The sequence below is a fragment of the Solea senegalensis genome, linkage group LG19 (assembly GCF_019176455.1).
Source record: "Solea senegalensis isolate Sse05_10M linkage group LG19, IFAPA_SoseM_1, whole genome shotgun sequence".
NCBI lineage: Eukaryota > Metazoa > Chordata > Actinopteri > Pleuronectiformes > Soleidae > Solea > Solea senegalensis.
Genome location: NC_058038.1, coordinates 954,661 through 982,374, shown reverse-complemented (window position 1 = coordinate 982,374; position 27,714 = coordinate 954,661). Strand labels below are relative to the sequence as shown.

At 42.4% G+C, this 27,714-nt stretch overlaps 1 protein-coding gene across 3 annotated transcripts; it reads left to right on the top strand.

Annotated features, from left to right (window-relative positions):
* Positions 1 to 218: 218 nt before the first annotated feature.
* nbr1b (NBR1 autophagy cargo receptor b) lies at positions 219 to 26,338 on the top strand. Of its 3 annotated transcripts, none has more exons than XM_044051239.1 (22): positions 219 to 461; positions 5,981 to 6,043; positions 6,806 to 6,824; positions 6,924 to 6,946; positions 7,250 to 7,438; positions 7,918 to 7,995; positions 8,077 to 8,336; positions 8,526 to 8,651; positions 8,874 to 9,080; positions 9,215 to 9,374; positions 13,222 to 13,305; positions 13,437 to 13,622; positions 13,749 to 13,865; positions 14,633 to 14,708; positions 15,250 to 15,360; positions 16,562 to 16,855; positions 18,146 to 18,356; positions 19,457 to 19,684; positions 23,122 to 23,291; positions 23,392 to 23,530; positions 24,514 to 24,607; positions 25,619 to 26,338. In XM_044051239.1, the coding sequence occupies exons 1-22, from the start codon at positions 360 to 362 to the stop codon at positions 25,790 to 25,792; spliced, it is 3,111 nt and encodes a 1,036-aa protein (XP_043907174.1). In that variant the 5' UTR covers positions 219 to 359; the 3' UTR covers positions 25,793 to 26,338. The 3 variants fall into 3 exon arrangements, with proteins under 3 accessions (XP_043907174.1, XP_043907173.1, XP_043907175.1); XM_044051238.1 differs by having other exon boundaries at positions 13,437 to 13,640; XM_044051240.1 differs by lacking the exons at positions 24,514 to 24,607; positions 25,619 to 26,338 and adding an exon at positions 23,839 to 23,972 and having other exon boundaries at positions 13,437 to 13,640.
* Positions 26,339 to 27,714: the final 1,376 nt, after the last annotated feature.

The window sequence follows — 27,714 nt, the reverse complement described above, 5'->3', positions numbered from 1 at the left end:
GTTTGTAGTTTTAATCTGTGTATTTGTTGTTTGTCTGAGTTTCACCTCGTTTATCTTCTGCAGGGCCTCTTTGCTCAGGGCCTCCAAATCACTCAAACCGCCCCTGTGGCGCTGCGTCTCTCTCTACGTCACTGTTGCGCAATGACGTAGTAGTGTATAGCGCCCACTTTTCCGGACATGTGGTGCGGGGTGGGCGTGGCCGGGGCGCTGGTGTAAACACAACAGACGCCTCATCTCCCGTCACTGAGTCACAGTGGACAAGAACTGGCGAGATTAACCCGAGCAGCCGTCATCGGTGAGGGGGAAACGCACCGTGTCCGTCGTGTGTACTATGTGCTAAAGCGCTGACAGACGGAACCATGGACTTCTACATCAACCTGAAGGTGAATTTCAGGGGAAATTCAAAGAATTTCCTCCTGTCGGGATCCGAGACCAAGAGCTGGGAGTCGATGGAGGCCATGGTAAGAGTTAGCTTACTGTTAGCGCTGCTCTGTCTTGTCTGTCTCATACAAACATATAGATTGTTGTCGCGTGTTAACGATGAGCACTGCGTCATCTCCAGGTGCTTTTGTTATTAATGCGGTCAGACGCCAGTCCATTATACTGTATCACTAACGTTACCCATCATGCAGCTCGTGTCCAGTGAGCTGAAAAACATTAATCCCAGCACAGCAGACTCACAGAGGACACTCAGGAGACAGCAGCAGTCACTACTGTAGAACTGCAGCTGCATTTATTATTATTATTATTATTATTATTATTATTATTGTTAACCTAGTGACCTGTCGTCGTGGAAACAATGTTTACAGCTCATCATGAGTGGCCTGTGCAGCCTTAATCACAGCCACCATTTTTATGGCCTGTATAGCTCATCAGGTTGTGTTGTGTAAATGTTATTATGTCATTACTACATGAATGATCTTTTGCAGGCCTAACACTGCTGCGAATATACGTGATTGCACCATATCGTCATATTATAAATATCATATAGCATTCACAACTAAAAAGTGTGACTGATTATGTTTCATTTGTTTGTAACCCAGTGCTTTACACACGTGTTTTTACAAGGACGCCCGTAACCATAGTGAGCGATATGACAATGACAAGAGATAACATTTTGATGGCTTTTATAGCTCTTTGTGTCACATTTTTCTAATATTTGAATAGATAAACAACCACTCCCCTGCACCAAAGTCCATAGAGACATTTTGCAATTTTACTTCACGACACGTTGACCTCTATGTGTCTCCGTCAGTCTCTTCAGACGTGCATTTTTGTGCCTTTGGTATTTCAAATCCTTCATCTGAATTTATCAGAATCAGAATCAGAATACTTTATTAATCCCCGAAGGGAAATAGTTTTTGTTCCAGATGCTCCGTGCAAGAAATAGAAACACAGCATTGGAAACAAGGCATAAGATATGGTTATAAAAAAACAGGAAAATAGGCAATAAGGCGGAATGAAATAAAATATTAGATAAAAATAATAATACAATAATAAAGTAGAATCTGGAAATATATACAATATACAAATAGTTAGCAATAAGGTGAGGATGAGTATAGTTTGTATAGTGTGTTTTTACCACAAGTGACATGAACTTACTAAACAAGGCATTAGGAAACCAGCAACTCCTGTGACCACAGAAGCTAAACATGCAGATTTCCTCTGTTTGGTGTAAGTATTAGCCATTCACAAACTTCAGTTTGCAGTCAGAGAATCAGAGTCCAGAGTTTAATAAAGATGGCATTTATGGCTCTTTGAAGGGAGCTGGATCTGTCATTCCTTTCAAAGAGCCGTTCAGAAGACTGGCTCACTATTATCGATCTTTGTATAAAATGTGTAAATAAAGCCTTTTTATTTGTGGCACAATAAAAATCTAAGCAGTCTACAATGAACTTCCATGCAAAACTATACTAAACTATAAATATCACTAACATAGAAAAACATTTACTAAACAAGTTTCAAGTGTAAACCTGCAGAGGACTCCAGAACTGTCCTTGGTAACGTTAGTGCAAATGTTCGTAAACTTGACAGTAATATATTATTTTGGCATATGTTACAATTTGCTTTACCGTTCTTTTCATCTGAAAAGTGCATTCAGATGCTGCTGCGCTTCCTTTGGCTCTTAGCTGCAGTCCGCACTCACGTGAAATTTGCATATCAAATTGTCAGCCCATGTGTACTCTCCCTTGTTGTGCGTGCTCTCCGTCTCAGTGGAGTAGCAGGAGGAGCTTGTGTGCGCATGCTGAGTCACTGACAGCAGTTTAAAACAAAGAAAGAAAAAGAACGCCTCTCAACTGCGACTCGGTTCCCATCGTTCCCGTTAAAGAGCCGTTCAATAGATTTAGTTCGTTCCTGAACGTCACACCTCTACTGTCTAACAGCAAATGAAGCAGCAAACATATCCTTAAGCAGGCATGCGTCCCTTTAAGTCAAGCATTTTGCTAAGTGGCTTAAATGTGTTTTTCTTTGCATCCCCACTGGCAGTGATTTCGTGAGAGCGAGCCAATGTTTCTTAGGTTAGTTCTTGGTACTTCCTGTAGACTCTCACACTACTCTTTTATACCAGCTGCTGATTGGCCGGAGCATCCAATTTTTTGTAGAATCTCGGTGGGAGAATGGAAGCTGATTGGCTCTTGCTACCAAGAATTACGTCGCCTCACAGGTGGCAGGGAGCTATGATTTGTGCACAAGTGGCAACATATTGTATGCTAGTGGTCCTCTGAGTGTGTTGTACCGAGCGGCAGGAGCTGGTGCCATGTTTCTGATATGGGGTCAGATGTGGCTGTTGTTTGTCGTGTGAAATGTGTGGATTACACATTTGGCAGACACTTTTATCCAGACGCTTTGTGTGCATGCTTCTCTGCTTCTCATGCAACTTGGAAAAAAGCTGTGATTCAAATGAAAAACAATCCCCCTTGTTTGCTGTGTCTGTGAATCCCTTTGTCCACAACATTTTGAGCATGTTTTAATGCTGCAGCTGCGCTGTCCGTGGTACTGAAAAGGAGCAGCACAGATCGATACACAGTGAAAAGAGATTCTATTTCACATTGTTGCAGGTCATGGCTTTGATTTCCATGAGTGGATGTTACATTATTTTTGTTGTCAAAGAATTATACAGTTTTATAGCTTAATTTTAAAGGGGACATATTATGCAAAATGAACTTTTTAATCATTTCAATACTTATATTTGGGACTCTGGAGGCCCTACCAGTCGCCAAAGTGTACACACATACCATGCCATGAGACAGTCAGTCAGATGGAGGAGGCCTTAGTGGAGACCATAACCAGTGATATTGATGACCGCATGGTAGGTTCTGTGGCGTCACACAGACACATGTAGACACGCAGACATTTTCATCTTTACGCACAGAGTACGTTGCGGAGGTGACCAAATCAATCAAAAAAAGATTCCCATCAGAGCACCTGAGCATCATTTCTGACCTGGACACCGTTCTCAATGCATCTCTCTATCCGATTGGTGTTGACAGCGCGTTAAAGAGCTATGGACAGGAGGCTTGGAGCGCGTCTGTGACCACTACAGGTCACAGAGCAGTGCAGCTGATCCACTGGTGCAGAAGGAGCACATTCTGCGGGATTTCCTACCGCTGAAGCGGGTGCTTGCAGGATCAGGAAACCCCTCGTGCAGAGAGTCTCGCTGACTTCTGATCACTTCAATTGGAGAAATGTTCCCTGGTTTCAAAACTTTGGCTGAAGTGGCGCTTGTAATTCCAGTTTCCAGTGTAGCAGCAGAGCGTGGATTCAGTCTCCAGAACAACATTAAAACAGCCATGAGAAGTCGTCTGTCTGAGGAAAAAGTCCAAAACCTCATGACAATAGCCTCTGCAGCAGACCCACTTGAGACATTTGATTACGCACAAACAGGCACGCGATTCAAGTCCATGCGGACCAGGAGGAAGGTGTGAGAACTGTTCATATTTCACTATTCATTGTTCATATGTAGCTAATGGGGCCACAAAGTGAGATGTTTTTGTTACTGCGGAGAAAAAGTTACATATTCTTCTGCTTGATGCATTTATCCACGGTGTGGATTATTTGTTCAGCTTGTTTGGACTGAATATTAATTAAAAATTAAATAAAATTAAATGCAATTGAATATGTCATTATTATCATTTAAAAAATTAAAGTGACCGGTAAAAATAGATTATGACGGGATTTTTATGACCCTGTCAGTCAAAATGACAGACAACGAAAAAGTCTAGCGCAACCTCTGTTCTGGACTGACCAGAAGATTCATAATAAAAAATGGTTCTATTACATTCCCACTGCTGTGGAGAACACGCGAGTAGCATGCTAGTTACTGAAACAAATCTAGAGTTTTATAAGCAGTGAGTTGCACAAACAGCGGCCAGCAGTCGCCGTATTTAGTCAGCGACTGTATTTAACCGACGTACAAACACACACGTTTTAAGGAAAAGGTCAAATAGAGCTCATAACTGACCATTCTGACACGTCCTGTTGCAGTCTACATACTACAACTTCTTCTGTAGCTTCCTCTTGTTCAGGGTCGGACTCTGGTTCAAACATATATGGTTGAACCACAATATTTCCTCCACCATCCATGTTTCTCCCACGGTTCACATTCACCTGCTGTCATGGTAGCGTGAGCGGGCCAGTGTCGACACACCCCCTGGAAGAAGTGGGTGTGTGTTTGCCTGTGTCTCATTTGCATGTAAAGGGACCAGGCACAAAACCAATCGTTCTGAAAGGGACGGGTTTAGCAGGGTTATTGAACTGCTATGGTGCTTCATCCTTATGGTATGGGTATGGTAGTAGGGTATAATGTGGGACCTTTAAGCAAGTTTGTATGTGTTTACTTTTTTGAGCAGTTTATGTACCCTTTCATTGTCTTAAAGGCAATGGAAGATACATGTTTGGCCCCCACCCCCCAACATTTCTGCTGCTCTATGTTCTGAGATGGCATCAGCAACAAGGAACGTTTGTGTATAGAACTGCTGCTCACTTGATATTCTCTCCATCTCTGTTTTCTGACCATGCTCTGCATGAAAACCCCAGCAGATCAGCAGTTTCTGACTTTCCTCTTCATTCTGATGCTCAGTGTGAAAATCAGCAGGTCACTGATTTAGATATTTGCATTATCAAGCAGTTGAACAGTAGAGGACATGAAAGAGGATGTGTTTAAATACCTGGAGGTCAGCCTTCCAAAGCAATGGACAGTGTACAGAAGAATAAGAATAAGATGAGTGTGCATTCATGATCACACTGTGTGTGTGTGCAGTCTGTCTGAGAATTGCTTGGTGAAGAAGGTTGAAGCAGAGACACTGTGTATGTGGGCTAACAGTAGCAGTCTGTGGTTGTGGTTGGAAATCATGTGGCCGATGACTCACAAGTCACATTTCATGCAGCTGCGCTGTTGTCGAGTGGAGACTTGTCCGTCGCCTGCGTCTCGCACACGTCAGGTCAGAAATCAGTGTGGAGGAGGCGGAGTCACTGAGTGACAGGTTTATTATCAGGTTATTGCTCACAGTGTGAGTTACTGTACAAAGTAGGGACGTCATGATTATGACGATGATTATGTGTTAATACAACACGATGAATGTGTAAAATCACATGAACACTTTGCTGGTTAATGGTAGAGGATTGTGGAAGTGACTGCGTGGACCAGGGTTTCAGATCTCCATGAATATTGCTGCATGTTTGTTCACTGGTCACTGCAGCATTCTTACTGAGGACACTCACAGACATGACACATTCCTAACCTTAACCCTCACAATTAAATACCTAACCTTTGACCTAAACCTAACTTAAACTCAATTGTAACCCTAACCCTAAAACCAAGTTGTGTGGACGAGACTAAATGTCTTCACTCCCTGTGGTTTATCAACACATTCAAGAACACACACACACACATTTGAGACAAAATCACTGAATCTGTATGAAATCAATGAACTGTGACCACTTTATTTGAGTTTGCATTGTTCTGTGTGTGTGTGAACAGGTGAAGCGTTCCTTCGGCCTGTGCAGTCTTCAGCTGACCTATTTTGACGAGGAGAACGAGGAGGTGAGAGACCGTTTGTAATCACGCTGGTCTTTTGATGTCATTAAATTTTACTCTGTTGTTTTGTTTTCATGCCTATTGGGCATTAGAATGACAATCCCTCTTGTGTTTTAATGATATATGTAACATTTATGCATTTAAATATCTAAAAAATAACAAGACCACTACTACTCCTATTCAAATTTGCCAAAATGTGTTTAAATCTCCAAAGAAAACTCTATTTTATGTTTTATTTGATGCATTTTAATGACATCTTGGTGTGGCTGCTGTTAATGTTTCATATAAATGTTGCCTTTACCATAAATTACCATAAATAATAAACTTTTAAACACTCTAAATTTCCCCCTGTATAATTAAATTCATTGTGAAGCTACAGATCCAGTGAAGTATTTCCCAATAATGTTGTTAAACATAAATGGAAACATGGGACAGCAATGTTTGAGTGTTTTTACTTCAAAGACTGAGAGGATCAGTCACTTAAGTCAGAAGCGAGCTGAAGCTCATGATCCCACATTGATCTCTTTTGTTGTTGTTCTATTGAAAACGAGGGATTCATATTGGCGGAAATGATGGTGTAATATTATAGCTTCTTTTGAGTATCATCTCATGAATAATGCTCAAATATCACTTTGTATCCTTGTGGTTTAGATGATTCTATTTTTTCATATAAATCCCAGTTAATCCTAGACCTTAAGTGTTGCATTTTACTTTAGTGCAATTGCCCTTTAATGATTTACACAGAAATATATTTCTTTCCTCCTCCAGGTTTCCATCAACAGTCAAGGTAAGTGGACAGCCACACACCATGATGTTAAGTAATCCTTAGCATTTAAGATAAGTTTAATAGCAATGTATGTGAATTCTGTTTCTGATTTTATTCCAGTGGAGTATGAAGAGGCACTGAAGGTAAGATGTCTAGTTTGATTACGACTCATTATTAGTGTACTTGTGTTTAACAAACAATTACCAGCTGCGCCGCGCTGTGAACCCTACATTACTTTCGCAAGCTCTCATGTGCTCCAGTTTAGAATATTCAATGAATTATTCTATTGAATACTCAAATAACATTTTTGTGAGAAACTCCCGTCCCTACTTTCAGTTGAGCTTGTGTCGTAATGGTTTATTTATTTATTTATTTAGTATTATTTTTTTAAATGTACCCCAAAGTGGCGACAGGTGAGAGTGACACCAGAGTTTGTGTTTTCCCAGAGTGCAGCACGGCAGGGAAACCGGCTCCACATGAACGTGTACGAGACTCGAGGCCAGGCGGCGAGGGTCTCCACCACCAAGGCCAGCGGAGCAGAGCCTAAGAGAGGGTTCAGACCCCCACAGCACTGCCCCGCCTTGGCACAGGTGGTCAGTCGCAAGGTCCAGGCTGCAGTGCCAGAACAGGGCATGGTAAGACACACTCACACTACACTCACACTGCATCACGTCGTTAGAGCTGCTTATTGTAAGTCGCAGCATGAATCTTCCTTGTACCTTGGCTGTTCAATGTCCTTTTGTTGTTAGATTTTACATAAAATGATATTAGTGCATGAGAGTGTGCAGTTCGGGGCAGTGTTGCTAGTGTTGCTAGCTGTGGTGTTCTTTGTTTTCAAAAGCACAACTAGCGTCAACGCTAGCAATTTTCTGGCATTAGCCAGTTGTGCCACATGAGGGAGCTGCAGCTAGCTCTGTTCACTGCAGGCAGAAACCTCTCCACTGTGACCACAGGCTGGCTTCAGATACTGTTCATTGCAAGTAGTAATCAAAGAGCATGTCTATCTGGATATCTTTATCTGTTTATTCTGTTCTGTACAAACAGTGACAGCCCCAGTGGTTTGTCATTTTAACTGGCGATAAATACAGGTTTGAATTATTCTCCTGTTGATCAGGTGATCATGAAAGAGGTGAAAGGGAACAAAGAAGAAGACAAGACTCCTCCAGCCTGGTTTACCTCCTACATGGAGAAGGTACAAACAACCTGATGACTGTGTCATGCTCACTGGACACTGGGGGAGCAATCAGAGTAATAACACATTTCACCCACACAGTTTAAAGACCAGGTGGTCCGAGAGGCCGTGGAGAAGATCTGCAGGGAGTTCTCCGGACAGTGCTGCATTCACAAGCCCCTGGGAGGAGGAGGCGCTGCAGGGGGAGCAGGAGGTGGCAGAGGAGAAGCTGTAGGTGGAGCAGAGGCACAGCAGGTCCCTGAGGTGTCCTCCACTCTGCCTGGAGCGTCATCCTCCTCCTCCTCCACTCCTCCCTGCTCCTCCTGCAGGGGACAGACCACCGGAGGAGGCTACCAGTGCAGGTGTGTGCTGTTAGGAGCTAACTGGCTAAATCTTACGACATCATTATTATTATTATTAGAGGTAAACTCCAGTTGTTGTACTGGTACCACGCACCTACTGAAACAACCAGTGTCAAATAAACATGGTGGACTCCACAGAAGAAGAGCTGCCACATGTTCTCTAAGGTTCTCTCTCTGTCTTATTATCAGCGTGTGCACATCGTGCACTCTGTGTGAGCCCTGCAGTTTTTCCCATGATCCCAGTCACAACCTGGTGAGAGCCAGGACTCCTCTGTCCATCCCAGAACACGGATCACCTGCTCCTGACCACAGCAAGTATGTCACTGCAGCAGTGTGACCGTCTCTGTTATTCCTCACTTTACCATATTTAACACAAGTGTTGTCCACATATCTCTAATGTGTGTTTTAAACAGTGGTAAAAACTCTCTTGACTCTTTTCCAAATGCCAGTAGGAGTTTCCTATTTTCCGTGCCCCAGTTTGGTTTCAGGTTTGCATCTTCACCTGCATGTCGTTGTCTTCATCGTCACCTGCTCTAGGTTCTACAGACGAGGCGACCGCAGTTTCCGCAAGGCAGAGAAGCAGCGGCTGAAAGCAGAGAAACGCCTGCTGAAGGCGGAGGTCAAGGAGATCCGCAAACAGCTGAGGATGGAGAGGAGGGGCATACAGTGGAGCTCCTCCCACAGAGATGGAAGCTCCTCCCCTGTTCTGCTGCAACCTCGAGCCACGCAGCACAACAGCCCAGAGTAGGTCACTGAAACACATGCTGCAGATGCTGGAGGTCCAGAGAAAAGACCAGTTCTTACAAACTTAATTCAGTCAGTGCTTTTCATTTCCTGATTAGTCAACTGATCAGGAACTGATATGATTTGTCAATCAGGCGTCCAAAGCGTCCCTGTCCCCTGGTGGTTCCAACTATGACGGCTGCATTTCTGGATGAAAACCTTCCTGACGGAACCAGACTGCGTCCTGGGACTAAGTTTATAAAGTACTGGAAGATGAGGAACACTGGGACTATGAGCTGGAGTGCTGATACTAAGGTAAATACTGCTCTTTTGTCATATAACACCTGTTGTACTCTTTTTTTGCATAAATGAATACTATGTATTTAAGTCCCGCAACTGGAAGTACCGGAAAAAGTCTAATTGATGTATATTAAAGGTAGAGAGTAATTGGTTGAAGCTCGCAAATATACCATCAATGTACAAGTCTCCCAGACTACGTAGCCCCTTATTTTCTAAAACGGAGACTCGTGAGTCAATCTTTGCTGAAATGAACAGGTGGATATTGCAAATAGGCGTGTCAAAAGCATGTCAAAGCTAGCAGCCATGAGGAGCAGGAGGCTGACTCACTCTGGCACCAGCTCGATTGAGGAGAAGTGAACCAAGAAATCATCTTATGCACGTTGGCTGCCCAATAGTAGCCGATTAGATCGGGTACACCCAGTCCCCCAGCCGATCTATCACTACAAAGCAGTGTACGATTTGCCCTTGGCCGTTTACCAGCCCTAATGAATGATGAAACAATGTAATTTTTAGCTGTGAAAAAGGATTTGGGAAGGAAGATAGGCAGACATTGAAAAACATACAGATATCTTGGTAGCACATTCATTTTTATAATTTGTATCCTACCAGGTAGGGACAATGGCAGGTAATTCCATCTTCGTAAATCGGTCTTGACCGTTGTTGTTAATGAAGTAAGATTTTGCTCTCTCATAGTCCACAAGGATCGTGTAATCGTAATGCCAAGGTGTTTAAATCCTTTGCTTGCTAGTTTAAAGGGTATAACTGAAGGCTATAAGTCTACAGCCAATGGGTTGATTGGGAAGTATTCGCTTTTGAGTGAGCTATCTAGATCTGCGATGGCATCCTCCAGCTCCTTCTGCCGAGATCTGCGCAATTTATTTGTATGAGATGTGAAAGAGATAATTCTACTCCTTATGTAGGCTTTGAGAGTATCCCATAGTATGGACGGGGAGGTTTCATCCTTTTTATTAGTTTCACAGAAGAAAGTGATTGCCTCAGAAATCTGCCTGCAAGACAGGATCCAGCCTCCAATGTCTGAATCCCTTTGGCTTCATACTAAAGTGAAGATCTAAGATCTAAGATTTCCTTTACTTGTCCCAGCTCTTGCAGCTTTAAAAAGCCAGTTGGGACCCCTATAGTAATGAACATGAACCTTGAACATGCTTTCCATAACGCTCATGTAGTACGAGTATAAATCAAGACAGCTTGAATATTAAAAGTGATTCAGAAGTAACAAAGTGGTTAAATAAAAATTTGATAAAGTAAGAAAAATTAAATGCAGAGTAAAAATATAGGGTATTGATCACTTAGAATTAAACATTGAGTGCAGAGTAACTGCAGAGTTAAACCCTCTTCCATCATAATGATAGTTTCCACCATGCATAAGCTTGGCAACCTGTTAACTTAAATAAAATTAAATAAGGGAAAATAATACAAGCTGTTATGTCCTCTAATTAACGTCAACTTCAAATTAGAATCAAATTAAATGGAGTGTAACACACAACCCCAGCTCCTGAACTAGCCGAGCTAGTCCCAGGGCTAGCCCAGCACAGCAGTTAAATGGTAAACATCAAGCCTGGGCCCTACAGTGTCCAACCAGTCCTTAAGTCCCTTTAAAATAAACACAATAACTCACTCAGCATATCACGCTTGTAAAAATGATGAGTGCTAGGGCTTACCCATACGAAACAGCTCCTCCTGTAAGGAAGCTCGGTTAGCATAGTCCACATTAGCCGTAGATAAGATAGCCGCCATGCTAATCGGGCCTCGGGGCCTGTCTATACTTGGTATACGTGAAGGTGGTGGCTTATTCGGGAGATGAAAATCTCTTCTCTGCCCCATTCTGCAAGTGGGCTGGGAAGAGAAGCGCTGGTTGAAGAGCGAGGTTGTAGAGATCAGCCATCCCTGTCCGATATTTAGCTTGTTCCCCGGCGACTTCTGGTGTGTAGTCCTCAACGATCTGGATTGGTGACCCTTGGTACTGAAGTTTCCCACGATTCTTACGAGCCTCCCGAATGATCAGCTCCTTAGCCTGATAGCGATGAAGGCAAAGTATTACCGGTCTGGGCCGTGAGCCAGGTTGCGGTTTAGCGGTGAGAGCTCTATGCACTCGGTCCAATTCGGGAGGAGACTGAAGAATTTGGTTGCCGAGTACTTCAGACAAGAGTTCGGCAAACAAGCTTGTGGGCCTGGGCCCTTCGATCGACTCCGGGAGGCCGATTATCCTGATATCGTTTCTACGGTTGCGGCTCTGAAGATCGATAGTCTTTGCTGTTAGCTTAGCGTTGCTTTCTGCTGATGCCACATACCTCTCCTCCAGTGCTTGAATTCGTTGGGCGTGCAGCTCAGCGTGGGATTCCAATGAGTCCATTCCATGTCCTGACCATGTTCCGTTATCGTTGTCTGCATTAGAGTTGCACGATCCCCAAGGTACCCCACAGTGCCAAATCGTAACGGTTCCTACTATACTAGAAATTCTACACGACGGTACTACCGTGGATTACTATACTACCGGTGCCAGTTTTTGCTACATTGCGGCCGCCTCTACTCTCCTCCCGGCTTTCCACTGCATGCTACTCCCTTGTAAACAAACCCACATTGTAACTACTGCAACCGAACTACACAGCTGCTGAATGATTGGCTGTTTGCTGGTTACTGGTGTCGTTCGGGGATATGATAGGCTAAGTATTTATAACTTGTACAAATTACATTGCAGTTCATAAAAATAATAATCATCAAAAAAGGCTGCAGTATAGTGATACTACCTGGAACCGTGATACTTTGTCTGGTATAGTATCCTGGTTACTCATTTTGGTATCGTGACAACTCTAGAATGCATCTTGTCGAGTCTCAATTCCAAAGCAGTAAATGTTGTCTTGAAGTCGGCTGCGATGCTAGCTCTGTGGTCTTCTAGCATAGTAGCTATGCTAGCTAGCACTGTGCTGTCGCCCGCAGGAGAGGCGTCCGCTTCAGCCTTTTTAGACGCTTTCGTCACTCGCCATACTGTCTGTCTGTCTGTCCACAGGCACGAGTGCAGACATAATGTCTCATTTTGTACCTTTGCATTGTTCATACGTTGTGGAGACATTGCACTTCAGTGTTGTAACAGCCTCCCTGCTCTGTCACAAGCACTGAATGCAGTTCTGTGCCTGACTAGGACGGAGCCACATTCACAGACTTCGAGAATAAAGTCTTAATTTATGAGATTAAAGTCCTTAATTCAGCTGAATAAGTAGTGTAACCATTTACTCACGGAGAAGACGAAGCGACAGAAGTACAGCAGCAGATGTCCCTCACCACTGATGTGTGAGGAGGCTGCAGTCCCAGCAGCCCCCTGTGGACCTGGTCTACTGAGACTCTGACCCATCAGCAGCTCCATTAGACTGCACAGGATAAGGAACTGCGTGGACAATCAATCTGCATATGATCTGCAGCCCATGGCCAAGTGGAAAGGGACTTTGGCTTGTAACAACGAGGTTGCTGTTTCCACTCCCCACCACGTGGGGAAAGAAAGGGGATTAATAAAGTATAATTAATAAACCAAGAAAAAGATTTAGATTTTGAAACTCAGGATTTAATAAGTTAGCGGCTGGAGACACCCGATTTTTACATGACACGACGTGTCGTTACATTACATGACATTTAGCAGACGCTTTTATCCAAATGCACAGTGTGTTTCAAGTCAAACTAAAAAGTGCTAGTTATAAGTGCGATGTACAAGTAGGTGCTTTTTTTGTTGTCATCGTCGTCTTAGTCGAGGTAGAGCTGACGATGGTGGGAGGGTGGGAGGAGTCAAGGGTTAGTGGAAAGATAGAAGTGCTTGTCAGCGGATCGTTCTCATGTCTTGGTTTTCTTCCCATAGCTGAAGTTCATGTGGGGAAACCTGGCTGTGGGATCTGGGGACCGTTGGAAAGAAGTCTGTGTTCCGTTCCTTCAGCCCGGACAGGTAAACAGATGTTTCCTGCTTTCTCTATGCAGCAGTGTTTCATGTAAACATGATGTGCCCTCTGTCACTTGTATTCTATTGTCTGGTATATTTCAGCTTTACTGTCATTTTGATATTATGATGTTATTCAGGTGGGTATTGTGAGTGTAGCCCTGTGTGCTCCTGCTGTGGAGGGCTCCTACACCTCCCACTGGCGCCTGGCTCATGCTGGAGAGCAATTTGGACCCAGGGTGTGGTGCAGCATCGTGGTCGACCCTCTTGCCCCTGCACCTGTGATGGCTGATGGGATCCTGGTGTCGCCCTGTGTCACACCACAGGTAGAAGAAATGATTCTAGTATGTACACTGTATATGTGTTAGATGTGTTCCAGCGATGTTATTGAAATAAATAGAAACATGCTGTGGTTACAGTGACTAACTGAAATGGTTTGTCTTTGTGTGCAGGGTAAGAACCCAGTTGCAAAGGATGGGAAAGCCTGTGCAGCTTCTCGGGAGCAGCCTTTGTTGTCAGTGGATCAGGAGGAATACTTCATCCCCTCTGTCGACCTTCTCACTGCACAGGTAAATCACCTGCTGCTGGAATCCATATGTTTCTACACAGTTTCACATTTTCTTACAGTGTTTTCATATTTTTTGGGGCAACACACACTAGCTGTAGTCTTGGTGAATGCAGCCAAGTCTGCCAGTGACTTCGCTCTGCAGACACGTCTTTGTTTAAAACTCACATCCAATCACAACCGCGTTTCCCCCCCGGTGCACGGCATGCGGCCTTAACGTGGTGACAGCAGAGGAACGACCTCCATGCACGTTTGTAAACATCCAACATGACATCTGTAACCACTGCAAACTAATTTTTGCATATGCAGATCATTGTGTGACGGATCCAGTCCATCCAAATGTGGTCAGAGGTGTTTGGATCGACCTCCGTTGGTCACACCTCTTGGAAGCGGGAGGTGACGACATCCAGATTCTGACTCAATTGAGATGCAGCCTGCCATTAGCCAGGCTATGCTAGCTACAAAATGGTCAACACTGACACTTTGACAGAATGAAAAAAAAAAAATAATGATGGTAATAATAATGGTTTCAGATATAATAGATTCAGATATCTGGGTTTTTTTTCCGATCCCAAAGTCATTCAAAAAATGAGAAAGATTCACGGCCATCCTTTCAAGGACATGACTTTGACTTTTTAACCCTAACCAGAGTCATTTTTACAGCCTAAACAAAGCACTGTCCCTAACATTAACCTTTTATAATCAGACAAATCGTAGAATTATTAAATATTCACGCCCCTCCTTAGCAGTAATCTGTCATTTATCTGTCAGGATCTTCTGTCTTTTGAGCTGTTGGATATCAACATTGTCCAAGAGTTGGAGAGTGTCCCAAACAACACACCAGCAGGTAAGAAGTGTTGTTTGATCATACTCTGAAAGAACAACACCCAGCGTTTAACACAGTTCAGCACACATTATAACAACAACAGCCACACAATAGTGGAGTGTGCCTCTCAGGTCACCGCCTTCACACCCGGTCTCAGGTGAAACTGTGCGGTGTCAGCCTCAGAGGTGAAATACCTGCGTCTTCCCACGAGCTTCTCTCTATGAAGCAGAATTTCTTAAAGATCACTGCTCCGCCTCAACAGGGACTTGAACCCCGGTTAGTTCCTTTCATGATGTTCCTCAATATCAATGGCTCTTTTTTTATTATTTAAATGACCGTCTAGAAATGTTGATGAGAACTAGGTCCCTGATTCTAATTGTGTTTCCGTGGAGACACATTCTGCCATGAATAAAACAGTGGAGTCCAAGTTAATAAAGCTGTGTCAAAGTGAGCACAGTCTATGGTTACAAAGGATGTTCAGAGGAACTCTTATTTTGAAGGTCATTTCAGAATTGTTTTTAACTGCTTCCGCTTCTAACGTCACATCCTTATGTTTTCTCAGACATCACTCCTTGCATGTCACCTCTGCCTCAAGATGGCCACCTGCAGGACAAGAGCAGTCCCTCATTAGGTCTAATCCAGGAGGAGACAGAAGCCATCAACAGCATTATGGGTAATGGATGTTCCTATTGTTCCTGTGTTCTGGTACCATAGAGACTGTGGCCACGTTTCCATCATGCACTGCTGTTGCTGGAGTTTATATTGTTCTCTTCTCCTCTGTGGCTTCACCTTCACCATGACCATGAACATGAGTGTTTACCTCAGGAGGGATGAGTGACAACAGTCAGTCAACATCTCTCCACCTGTTACTCATCATGTTTAATTACAGAACGTATCATTGTCAATGTTCGTTAGTTGAGAACCCAGGACCATCACAGGAACAGACTTTAGACTAGGGAACATGTGGTGGTTAATCAGTGTTCAACTACTGGTGAGTTAGTAGTGATCAACATGTCACTTTAGTGTGAGGAACATATTCAAGTAACAAAGACTTCACTTACAGTTATTTAGACACTGTTAACACTTGTAGTTGTGTGTTTTGTTACATAAGAACAGTTATTGAGGAGACTAACTATTCTTGTGATAAAGTCCAGACTAAGATCATAATTCATAAACAACAACATCCTTACTAAGTACTAATAAGCAATAATTCTGAGGTTATTGAGGGAAAACTCTTAGTTTCTTAGGTTTACTGGTTGTATAATAAGGCCATGCAGAATAAGGCATTAATAAGTCCTTAATTCAAGATTCAAGATATTTTATTGTCATATGTTCCATGAAATTCTTGATTTGCACGTTCCCCATAATCACTACCAAAAAAATATGTAAGTAAACACAATATCAGAAAAATATAATAAAAAAAACTATGATAAAATGTAAGCTAAATGTACAGACTGTACACACAGATCTATATTAAGTAACTATGTTACTAACATGCTAATGAGCAAATAGTTACTGGTGAATATGTGTCCCCTAATCTAACGTGTTACCGTTTTTAAAGATGCTTCTAAATACAACGCTTCAAGTCTCTGTTGACATCATAAGACGTGGGTCATACTTTCTGTATGTACTTGTACACAGTGATCTGCTAGGGTCATAACACAGGGTCATAGGGGTCACAGCGGTCACAGGGGTCACAGGGGTCACAGGGTCACAGGGTCACAGGTCTACTTACAAATGAGAGCAGGAGAAATCACTGCTACTGTAATGTTAGACTGAATAAGACCTTTATTAAGTATGACCTGGATCTAACTTTTTGATTAAAAGATAAAAGTTTCACTGTGTCTAACAATCATTATCCCGTTTGCTCACAGTGGCTTGTCAAGCTGCTCAGGGGAGCTCTTCTTCCTCCTCTTCCTCTTCCTGTGTGAAGAGTAAAACCCTGAAAACAGAGAAGAGCCCAGACTCTAATTTAGCCACTTCAAACACCATCAAACCACCAGCGACTCTGAAGTCATCGCTCCCTTCCCCGTTGAAAGCCTCCCTGCCGGCTCCAGTGTCTGTGACTGCAGCTGCGGGGCCGGGCCCCAACTCAGCACCGACCCTGCTCCACACGTCAGCCGGGGCCTCCGGGGCCTCTGGGGCCTCTGCAGCGGCCGCAGCCACAGGTGATCGCAGTGCACACAGAGATCAGAATTCATTAGAGATCACATCAACCGTACAGCAGGTCTTTGAGGACATGTTGGTAATGACAGAATCATATTTATTCACAGTCCTGAATGACATTTTCTTGAGACTTTGCTGCATTGATAGTGTTTGTGCTTGAATCATTTTCAGAAATGACACCAGCTGTGATTTATTAGTGTATGGAAATAGACTAAAGTCACTTTGTCCTGTAAAATGATCAGTGATTCTGACTGGAACTGAAAAAGCTCAGTAAATCAGTAAATCTTATGACGCTTTTCCACGACACAGTTCCAGCTCGCCACGGCTCGACTCTACGTCGTGTGACACAAGAATCAAACCCCACTGAAGATCAGTCAAAAAATCAACTTTAAAATGTCTGAAATCTCAACATTTAACATCACAACACTTGCCGTCGTATTTCAGTTCACAGAAAACAGCTGTTTGTGTGAGTCGTGTCATGGCAGCTTCATGCAGCTGTGCGGTGTTGTCATGAGGGCGGGGACGGAGGTTTGGTTAGAAGACTGGTGAGGACACAAAATCAGTGCTGTGTCTGTTCTGTGTCACAACAGCACATCTGCTCGACTGTGATGCGTTCACTGACGCTTGTAAAATCCACTCGCTCTCCTCTCGCAGGGTTCGTGCACACGCACAACTGTCTCTAATAGATGTAGGGACAATTTAGCTTTCTCTAAATGTGAGCGGGGATGGATGTCCCCATCGTCCATAAACCTACGCCCCTGCGTCCAGAAACTTTTACTATTAGCATCATTTCAACAACATCATGTCAATCACTGTGTAATTGTTGACGAAATTTAAGCCTCATGTTCTTGTCTGTTGGCGTTGGAGTCAACGTTTTTTAATGTCTCTAGAATGTCCAACTCTGTCCCACTTGTAAAGTTGGGACAGAGTCGACTGGCTGCTGTCTGGATTGGATTATAATGTCAAATTAAAGTGAACAATAAGGTATATGTTTGGCTATTTTTATTCCTTGTTGTGATGAGGTATTATTACATTACATATTATATATTGTCATGGAAAACCAACCAAACCGCGTAGAGTTGAGCCGTGTCGGTACCATGTAGTGGAAAAGCGCCATAACTGGACTTTCCCCAAATTTACCCCACATCCAGTTACTCCTAGTGCCGGTCCCAAGCCTGGATGCGTCAGGTATAAAACATCTCTGATTTAAAACCTTAAAAAGTCTTTTAATAGGAATGATCATATCCGTCATATTCTCAGCAAACGTCTCCATTTTCTGGATCCCGTTACAGATGAGGTTGAAGAATCCCACGTGGAGAACATCAGTGTGGCGCCCAGGGTGAAGGAGGGAGTGGGGGAGCCAGATGAGGAGAAGGAGAAGGAGCGAGAGGAGAAGAGAGAAGGGACAAGAAGCCGCTCCTCCTCCACCTCTTCAGAGGATTACATCATCATCCTTCCTGACTGCTTTGATACCAGTCGACCGCTGGGAGAGTCCATGTACAGGTGTGTTTAACCTGAGCCTGCTGCCTCAAAGTGTGAGTGGACCCCTGAGAACAGCTGGGTACCTTAGTTATTAAAGGACTATCATATATTCTAGTCATTTCACAGTAAATGCTATCTTGTTTTTCACCTTACTAAAACAAAAATCTGATATCACACAAAGTGCAACACGATCCAATCATGTTTAAAAGTGCTGCAAATACACAGAAACCAGAGAAGGTGTTGCACATGTTTGTTTTTTTAAATAAAGTTTCATTCGAACACATCAGAATGTATACAGTCACAGAAACAGAGGCAGATTGAACAAAGCCAGGACTACGGTGGTCGACAGGGGCAAACACACTGCAACGACCCAAAACACATGCAGCTCGTTTCTCCTCCTGCTTGTGTTTTGGGTCGTTGCAGTGTGTTTGCCCCTGTCGACCACCGTACGGGGCGACTAAGGAAAGAAAATAAATGTTATCATATAGCAAACAGTCTCAAAGATTAGCAACAGCGAATGCAAGTGCATGAGAGGTAGGATGATGATGACATCATCATTTTCCCAAAGTAACATGTTGGTCGTCTACACAAAAAGACAAAGGTGTCGTTCTGAGCTTTTCTCAGTTTGGGACCCATTTTCAAAAAATAGCATTTCAGTGCTCGCAAAACATAAGTTCTGTGTCGATAAAGCTCCTTTTACGATAAAAAACAAACATCGGCAGATTACCCCGACTGAAAAACTAGAAACCCAGATGACCAGGTCACAAACTGGTGGATCAGGACTAGGACCAAATGAGCACATGAAGTAGGATGGATGTGATCTTATCTGTGTGCAGGAGAAATGTTGTTGAAAGGTCCAGCGTGTAAACTAAGCTGCATACCACCAAGAGCCTATCCAGACTATTTTAAAAACATGCAGTAAAGAACAACTGCAATTCATACAATCAAGTGATTGTACACTCCACACAATTGAGGATAATTATTTTATCTAAGTTTCTGCCAAATATTTTCTACTCCAAGACTTTAAGAGACAAAAATATTACAAAAATGAGGTGAGTAACTCCAACATGGCAGCTCGTGTTGTGGCTGTTCCTTTATTCTCCACATGCTCTTCTCTGCAGCTCTGCTCTGTCCCAGCCTGGTGACGTCCCCGCTAAGACTCCCACAGACCCAGATACTCCGTCGTCTGACCTCCCTGACCCCACTGAGGGCAGCGAGGCTTCCGCAGTCCTGGAAGAGTCTGCGGGTCCCAGCAGTGCCAATGACATGCTGTGTACGTCTCAGACGCTGGACGATGAGCCACTGACACCGGAAGTGGTGACACCACCCAAAGCTGTTGTCACACCAAGGTCCGTATGATTGAGTTCTTCTGCCCCGTTTGTCCGTTTAAGAGTACGGTACAGAGAAGCTGACGTCACAGTCGTGTGAAGCGCTGGTGAATCTTGTCTTTGCTTGGACAGTTGTTCCACAAAAGTCCCAAAGCTCTATTTCGCGGGGTGCTGTGAAAAGGCGGGGTCACACCCTTAACAGATCGCCAGTCCAGAGTTTTATGAATTGTCTAGCTATCACAAACGGTCTCGGAGTTACGGTCATGAGAAGTGTGCGTGACAGATCCTGTCAGTGACGACAGCACTGCTAACAAAAGGGTTAAACTCAATTCATCGAGAAAATTAAATTAATTATTAAAACGATCGTGATCGTTGCAGCAACAGCAGCTCGTCTCCGATTGAGAGTCAGGAGCCTGGAGGATATCCAGGAAAGTTCTCTCTCAGATCACCAAAGAAAGTTTTGTTCTCTGTTGCGTGTGCTCCGGTAAAATATTTCTTATATATATGTAAACCCTTTAGTTTGCTTTTGTGGGAAGTCTAAACTCGGTTCAAGAGCTAAGGAGAAGAAGAAAGACCACAATTTGGAGCTAGCTGCTCAGGGGCTAGCTGATGCTCCCTCAACCCAAGCTAGAGACGGAGATATTTTAGCAGCTATACATGCGCTTCAGAAAGACTTCTCGGCACAGCTACAAGAAGTTATCACCTGCTAGCCAGTTTGGATCTATAATAACTGAATGACTTAGACTAAGATGTATGGGACAACATTATTATATCCCAGTGACATGTTTAATATTCCGGTAATATAGCTGACCCTCTGTTGATGGTATCAAGTCTGTCTCAATGATAATGACAGTAATACATCTCTGTTTGATGGTTTCTTGTTAGAAATCCTAATTATGGGTCAGTTAGCTACATGTGATAGGGTTTACTTTTTTGTGTGTAATACCACGTTTGTTCAGTGCTTTGTATCTGCTCCTTAGTTAAGGATGAATGCAGGATTTGCAGACTGTTGTAAGAGTGTGAGAGGGGTCTGTGCATTTAGGGGGCCCAGGGATTAAGGTGAGCTCCGTCTCCGTTCTAGAGAAGGGGCGTTTGTTTCTGTTTTTTCTTTTCCTTATTTTTCATATTTTATTGGCACACTGGTTCCTTTTGGTGGAAGAGGACTTGATGTTACTGTAATATTACTTAGGCTGGGTTATGAGTAATGCCCCTTTCCTCAATATTGTTTCATGGAATGTCAGGGGTATAAGAAAATTAGTCAAAATTCTAGCATCATGTTTTCCTCACAGGCAAGAAGAGGAGTAGCAATCCTTATCCATAAATCAGTCCCTTCTAGGATTGACAAACTTCTCCAAGATTCTGCAGGTAGATTTGTGGTGGTTAGTGGAACTCTTTTGAACCAAGAAATTATTCTTGTTAATGTTTATGGACCCAATAATGATGATGCCACATTCTGTAGTAACCTCTTTATGACGGTTTCCTCCTTTCAAGGTGAAATAATAATATATATGATAATAACAATTTAATTGTGCTCCTAACCCCCTTCTAGACCGCTCATCGAGAAATGACACCTCACACACTAATACCCGAAAGGTGATAGGTCACTTCATGTCAGAGCTGCACCTTTGTGATATCTGGAGAATTAGGAATCCCACCGCAATAGAATACTCTTGCCACTCAAACACACACCAGACACAATCCCATATAGATTATTTTCTAATTTCTAGCTCTCTTGAGGCTAATATACAAGACAGTGGATATAAAGGCATAGCTATTTCAGACCATGACTAACAGTGTGGAGGCTTTGCCCAAGATGGCTCCATGAACAAAAAATAGAAGAAAACATTGAGTTGTTCTTTGCCATAAATAAAAATGAAATCTCAGCTTCTATTAGATGGGAAGCCTTCAAAGTCTAGAACATGATTATCTTTTTGAAGTGCTTCAACGATTTGGGTTTGGTGATTACATATGTAAGTGTATGAAAATGCTATAGCACTCCCCAAGCGCGTCTGTCATGACAAACTTTGTAACCTCCCAGCCCTTCAAACTTCAACGTGGGACCAGACAGGGGTGATGGGGTGCAACAGTCGTATATCTGGTATCAGGATAGGGAATGTGGATAATAAATAGGATTATTCGCAGACGACATTGTTTTATTCCTGACTCAACTAAAGTGCTCTATTCCAAATCTCCTTAGTTTAATACATTCCTTTGGGTCAATTTCTGGGTATAAAGTGAATGAATCCAAGTCAAATATCCTCTTTCTTAAACAGTCAGTGAGAAGTTGCCCCCCAATATACACCCCATTTAAAAACACATCATGCTTTATTTATTTGGGGATCAAAATTACTCATTCAACAGAGGATCTTGTTTCTACTAATTATAGCCCTGTGATTTCAGGAGTGACTAACCTCATTAACAGGTGGACAACAATGCCAACTTCAATGATTGGCAGTATTAATATCCTTAAAATTAATGTCCTACCTAAATTCCTATACTTGTTTCAGTGTATTCTACTTTCACCACCACCAAACTTCTTCCAAAATATCAGTAAAATCTTCAGAAATTTCATATGGATCAACAGACGTGTGAGACTACGCCTCTCCCTACTCTATCTGCCTTATGACGGGAGGGTTGAAACTCCCCAATCTCAAATGGTACTACTGGGCTTGCCAGCTTTGGACTATTTCTTTCTGGTTTAGGCCCAGTTCTTACCTCTCTTGGGTGAGAGGTAAGAACTGGGCCGTCCACTCAGCAGTAGAAAAAATTGTGATAAGCCCTCACCAGAGAAGACTTCTTTCCATCTTTTATAGGATTTTGTCATCAGGGTCACTAGAGTCGTCTAAGAACAAGAGACTTGCTTGGTGTGCAGACTTAGGGGAGGAGATAACTGAGTCTGAATGGCACAACACAAACATCTAATTCAGGTTTCAGACTGCTACAATACAAAGGTCCATGAGGTTGTATATCACTTCAGGGGTTCTGAATCGTTTCCATCGTAACATTCCTGATTTATGTTCTAAATGTGAAACACTTTTCCACTGTTTATAGTCCTGTCCAAAAATACAAGAATTTTAGAGAGAGGTGGTTGAGACACTTTCATATACGTCAGGGGTGACGCTGCCTCTGTGCCCAAGAATGTGTGTTTAGGGACTCATTCCAAAGGATATTAATCTCAGCAGAGTTATCAGGAAGATGGTTACCATAGCCGTTCTTCAAGCCAGATGGAATATTGCAAAATGTTGGAAATCTTTACATAGACCGACTACAAAAGGCTGGCTGGATGACATTGTACAAGTTATAGCCATGGAATAAATAACGTACTCTGTGTACCTGAGTTCAGAGGACGGAGATCATTTGCACCGTGTGTGATTTTGTAGTTTGTAGCCACATAAGTGGAACATCAACTTTTCTTTATGTTTTTTATGTGTAAACGTGTCGCTGTTCACTGTGTGCAGTCCTGAGAGCAGTGGAGAAACACATACTCCTGCTGCTGGTGACGACGACAACGACGACAACGACGACGACGATGACGATGATGACGAAGATGAAGATGACGATGATGATGATGATGATGATGACGCTGGAGAAGGAGCTGAGGGCTCTGACTTGTACCAAACTGAGGAAGGTGAGCACTGCTGAGTACAGACTCACCTCAACTCTCTGTCAGCCTCAGGGTTTGGATCGTGCAGCCTCTTGTGATGTGTGTGTGTGTGTTCTTTCTGCAGCTTCTGGTTCTGAACAACCTCAGAGAGATGAGACTGAAGAGACTGAGGACAACTCTGAGGACAACTCTGAGGACAACTCTGAGGACAACCCTGAGGACAACCATGACGACAACCATGACGACAATCCTGAAGACCCCAGGTCTGTCACACTGACACTGATGGACAATGCATGACCTCGCCCATTAAAAAAAAACAAAAAACAGTTCCATCACAATAATTGAAATCCCATCATTTTAATTCCAATAGTTTCTGAGTGTATAACAAGGATGTCAGACATACTTTTGCATATTATTATTATTATTATTATTATTATATTGTATCTGGGGAAAAAGCAGCTGTAAATTACGACTTCACCGTCGCAAAGATGAATGTCTATTAAAACTGACTTAACTATGTCGTAGAAATGTGAAATAATATTTGAAGTAAGTGTCTTCTTGGCCGAGAAAGGCTGCTGCTTTTGTGGAGGAGGAAACGGCTGCAACTCGACTGCAGGGTTATCGGTGAATGCATCCAAGACTTTATTGTCACGACTTTAATCTTGTAAATTTAAAACTTTAATCTTGTAAATTAAGACTTTATTGTCACGACTTTAATCTTGTAAATTTAAAACTTTAATCTTGTAAATTAAGACTTTATTGTCACGACTTTAAACTTGTAAATTTAAAACTTTAATCTTGTAAATTAAGACTTTATTGTCACGACTTTAATCTTGTAAATTTAAAACTTTAATCTTGTAAATTAAGACTTTATTGTCACGACTTTAATCTTGTAAATTTAAAACTTTAATCTTGTAAATTAAGACTTTATTGTCACGACTTTAAACTTGTAAATTTAAAACTTTAATCTTGTAAATTAAGACTTTATTGTCACGACTTTAAACTTGTAAATTTAAAACTTTAATCTTGTAAATTAAGACTTTATTGTCACAACTTTTAATGTAAATTTACAGCATTAATCTCATGAATCAAGACTTTATTCTCAAAGTCTGTGAATTTTCTTTTCCTGAATGTGGCCCTAATACTCGTAGTAGTGGTAGAAAACAGTCTTATTAGATACTACAAATAAAAGCATTTAAAGTTTGTTGTTCCCCTCTGGTCATAAAGTGGTATTATCCTCCCTCAGACACCCAGGTATCACCAGCGGTCTGGTGAAAGGAGCTCTGTCTGTAGCTGCCTCTGCATACAAAGCCCTGTTCACTGGACAAGGCCCCACACAGGTCAGACACTGCTTTATATTCCTCATCTTCTATATCTCTGTTGTTAAAGGAAATTGTTATTCACTAAGATTAGACCTGCCCCTGTTTGTGGTGGCAAATGTTAGATTCTACAAGCACCGTGTCAGATGGGATCTGACATGTGAATAAATAATAACACATGGGACTAAAAGCACCTTCCTTTTTCATAATCCCACAAAATAATGCTGCATGTTTGTCTCTGCTGAGTTACATGTAGTAAGCGGAACATGCTAACACTTTCAGCTTCCATCAGTGTGAATGTGTTTCACTTACATTATTGTCCTTAAATGTCGCACAAAAAACGAATCGAAACACAATGTAACTTTGTATTAGTGTTGTTACATGACCAACTGATTTGGTTGACGCCCCTTTTTTTCACGATGAGCTAAACACGGATGTTTGATGACTGAAACACGACGTGTGTGAGTTTCTGTAAATGTCATGACATTTCTGTTTAGAAGATAAATGGACGGGACTTCTCTCATCATAGAGACAGAAACTGTTTTGTGATATAGAATAACATAAAAAAACTGGACATTATAATCTCTTAACATTTGAAATGAAATGACTCATGTGTGACACTCTTGTCACAGCTGAAATATGTTGGAGATAAAAGGTTTTCTGGCCAACATCAATCTCCAAAACTTATTGACCTAAATTCATTTGTTAAAAGACTGTACTTACTTTGTTTAGACTAAATCTAAAATGGCTGCCAAAAACAACACTGCTTTGTATTTATTTTTAAAATGCTTCTGTGCCTGAGCTGCATTGGGACAAGTTTTCGAATTTAGTTGGAATTGGGAATTTAATTGTATTGTAATTATTATTGTGATTGTGTTATCTCATTTGTATAGGTGAAATAGGTATACAAAGATAAATGTTAAAATTACACAAGTACCTTATCTTTCAAAATCCTGTGTGAGACTGCAGTGCAGAACCCCTGAATGTTCAGTCGCAGGTTTCTTGGACTGATAAAATCCTGTTCCCGTACAGCCTCCAGTGGACGAGTCCACCCAGGACACCATGATGGCCGTGTTGGTGGAGATGGGCTTTGCAGACCGGCCGTTGAACCAGCGGCTGCTGAAGAAACACAACTACAACCTGCTGGATGTGGTCAACGAGCTGGTCCAGATGACTGACAGTGACTGGTACTCCACACGCTACTGACTAAAGAGGCAAAGCAGTGACAGGAGAGGAGATGAAACTGAAGACATGAATAATGAGGGAAGATGAGGAGGAAGAAAGTCATCTACACTCAACTACCTTTTTTACCTTCATCCTACTGATTCAACTATCTTCTCTGTGATAGCACACTGGAAACATTGCATTCACAGGAAGACACATTTCTAAAGGTTAAGACCACACCCCCCTACTGTCTACAGTCTAACCATATGAAAGTGGCACTGACGCCGTATTACTTTACAAAGCTCAAGAAAATGAAGCTGTGTTCGCTGCACAAACTATGCAAGCAAACACACCAGCATCAAAGTAACAATGATATGTGTTAGCATCGAAATGCTACACTTACAAGCTTCCTGCTTTTAAGTGCAAATACCACATACTGTAATCTGCACTAGAACAATGTAGCGAGTTAAGTCGCGAGTTAATGTCAATCAGAGGTAAACATATACAGTGGGTTGCATAAATATCTGCACCCCTTTAACTTTTCAACATTTTGCAATGCTAGGACCAGAAACATAAATGTCACACATAAAAGACACACACTAAGGGACACAATCATGAAGTGAAATAAAATGTATTCATGCTTTTGAACTTTTTTCATAAATACAAAACTTAAAAGTGGGGTGTGCAAAAGTATCTACCCCCCCGAGTCAATACTTTGTGGAACCGCCTTTTGCTGCAATTACAGCTGCAAGTCTGTTGGGGTCTCTAACAGCCTTGCACATCTTGAGACTGGAAGTTTTGCCCATTCTTCTTTGCAAAACAGCTCAAGCTCAGTTAGATTAGATGGTGAGCGCTTGTGAACTGCACTTTTCAGATCTTTCCACAGATTCTCATGGATTTAGGTCTGGGCTTTGACTTGGCCATTCTAACACATGGATATTTTTTGTTTTCAACCATTCCGTTGTTGCCCTGGCTTTATGTTTAGGGTCATTGTCTTGCTGGAAGGTGAACCTCCACCCCAATCTCAAGTCTTTTGCAGACTCCAACAAGTTTTCATCCAAAATTGCCCTGTATTTGGCTCCATCCATCTTCCCATCAACTCTAACCAGCTTCCCCGTCCCTGCTGAAGAGAAGCACCCCCAGAGCATGATGCTACCACCACCATGTTTGAAAGTGGGGATGGTGTTTTCAGGGTGATGTGCAGTGTTTCTGTTACGCCAAATATTTTGGCCAAAAAGTTCAATTTTGGTCTCATCTGACCAAAGCACCTTTTACTGTATCCACGTTTACTGTATCACCCATGTTTTTTTTTAAGAATGGCTTTCTTCTAGCTCTTCCATAAATGCCAGATTTGTGCAGTGTACGACTAATAGTTTGCAGTTCATCATGGGCTTCTTAGGCTTCTTGGTTACAGCTCTGATCAGTCGTCTCCTTGTTCGGCCAGTAAGTTTAGGAGGACGGCCCTGTCTTGGTAGGTTTGCAGTGATGCCATACTCTTTCCATTTCTGGATAGTGTATTTAACAGTATTCTGAGAGATGTTCAAAGCTTTGGAAATCTTCTTATAGCCTAAACCAGCTTTATACTTCTCCACAACCTTATCCCGGACCTGTCTGGTGTGTTCCTTGGACTTCATGATGCTGTCTGCTCCCCAATATTCTCTAAACAGAACTCTGAGACCATCACAGAGCAGCTGTATTTGAACTGAGATTAGATTACACACAGGTGGACTCTGTTTAGTCATTGGGTCAACATGTGATCATTCAGAAATCATCAGGCAACTTCTGAAGGCAATTGGTTGCACAAAGAGGAAAAGGGGTTGATACTTTTGCACACCCCGCTTTTCAGTTTTTTATTCATAAAAAAAGTTCAAAATCATGTATCAATTTCATTTCACTTCATGATTGTGTGTTCTTTAGTGTGTGTCTTTCACATGAAATTTCAATTAAATATATTTATGTTTGTG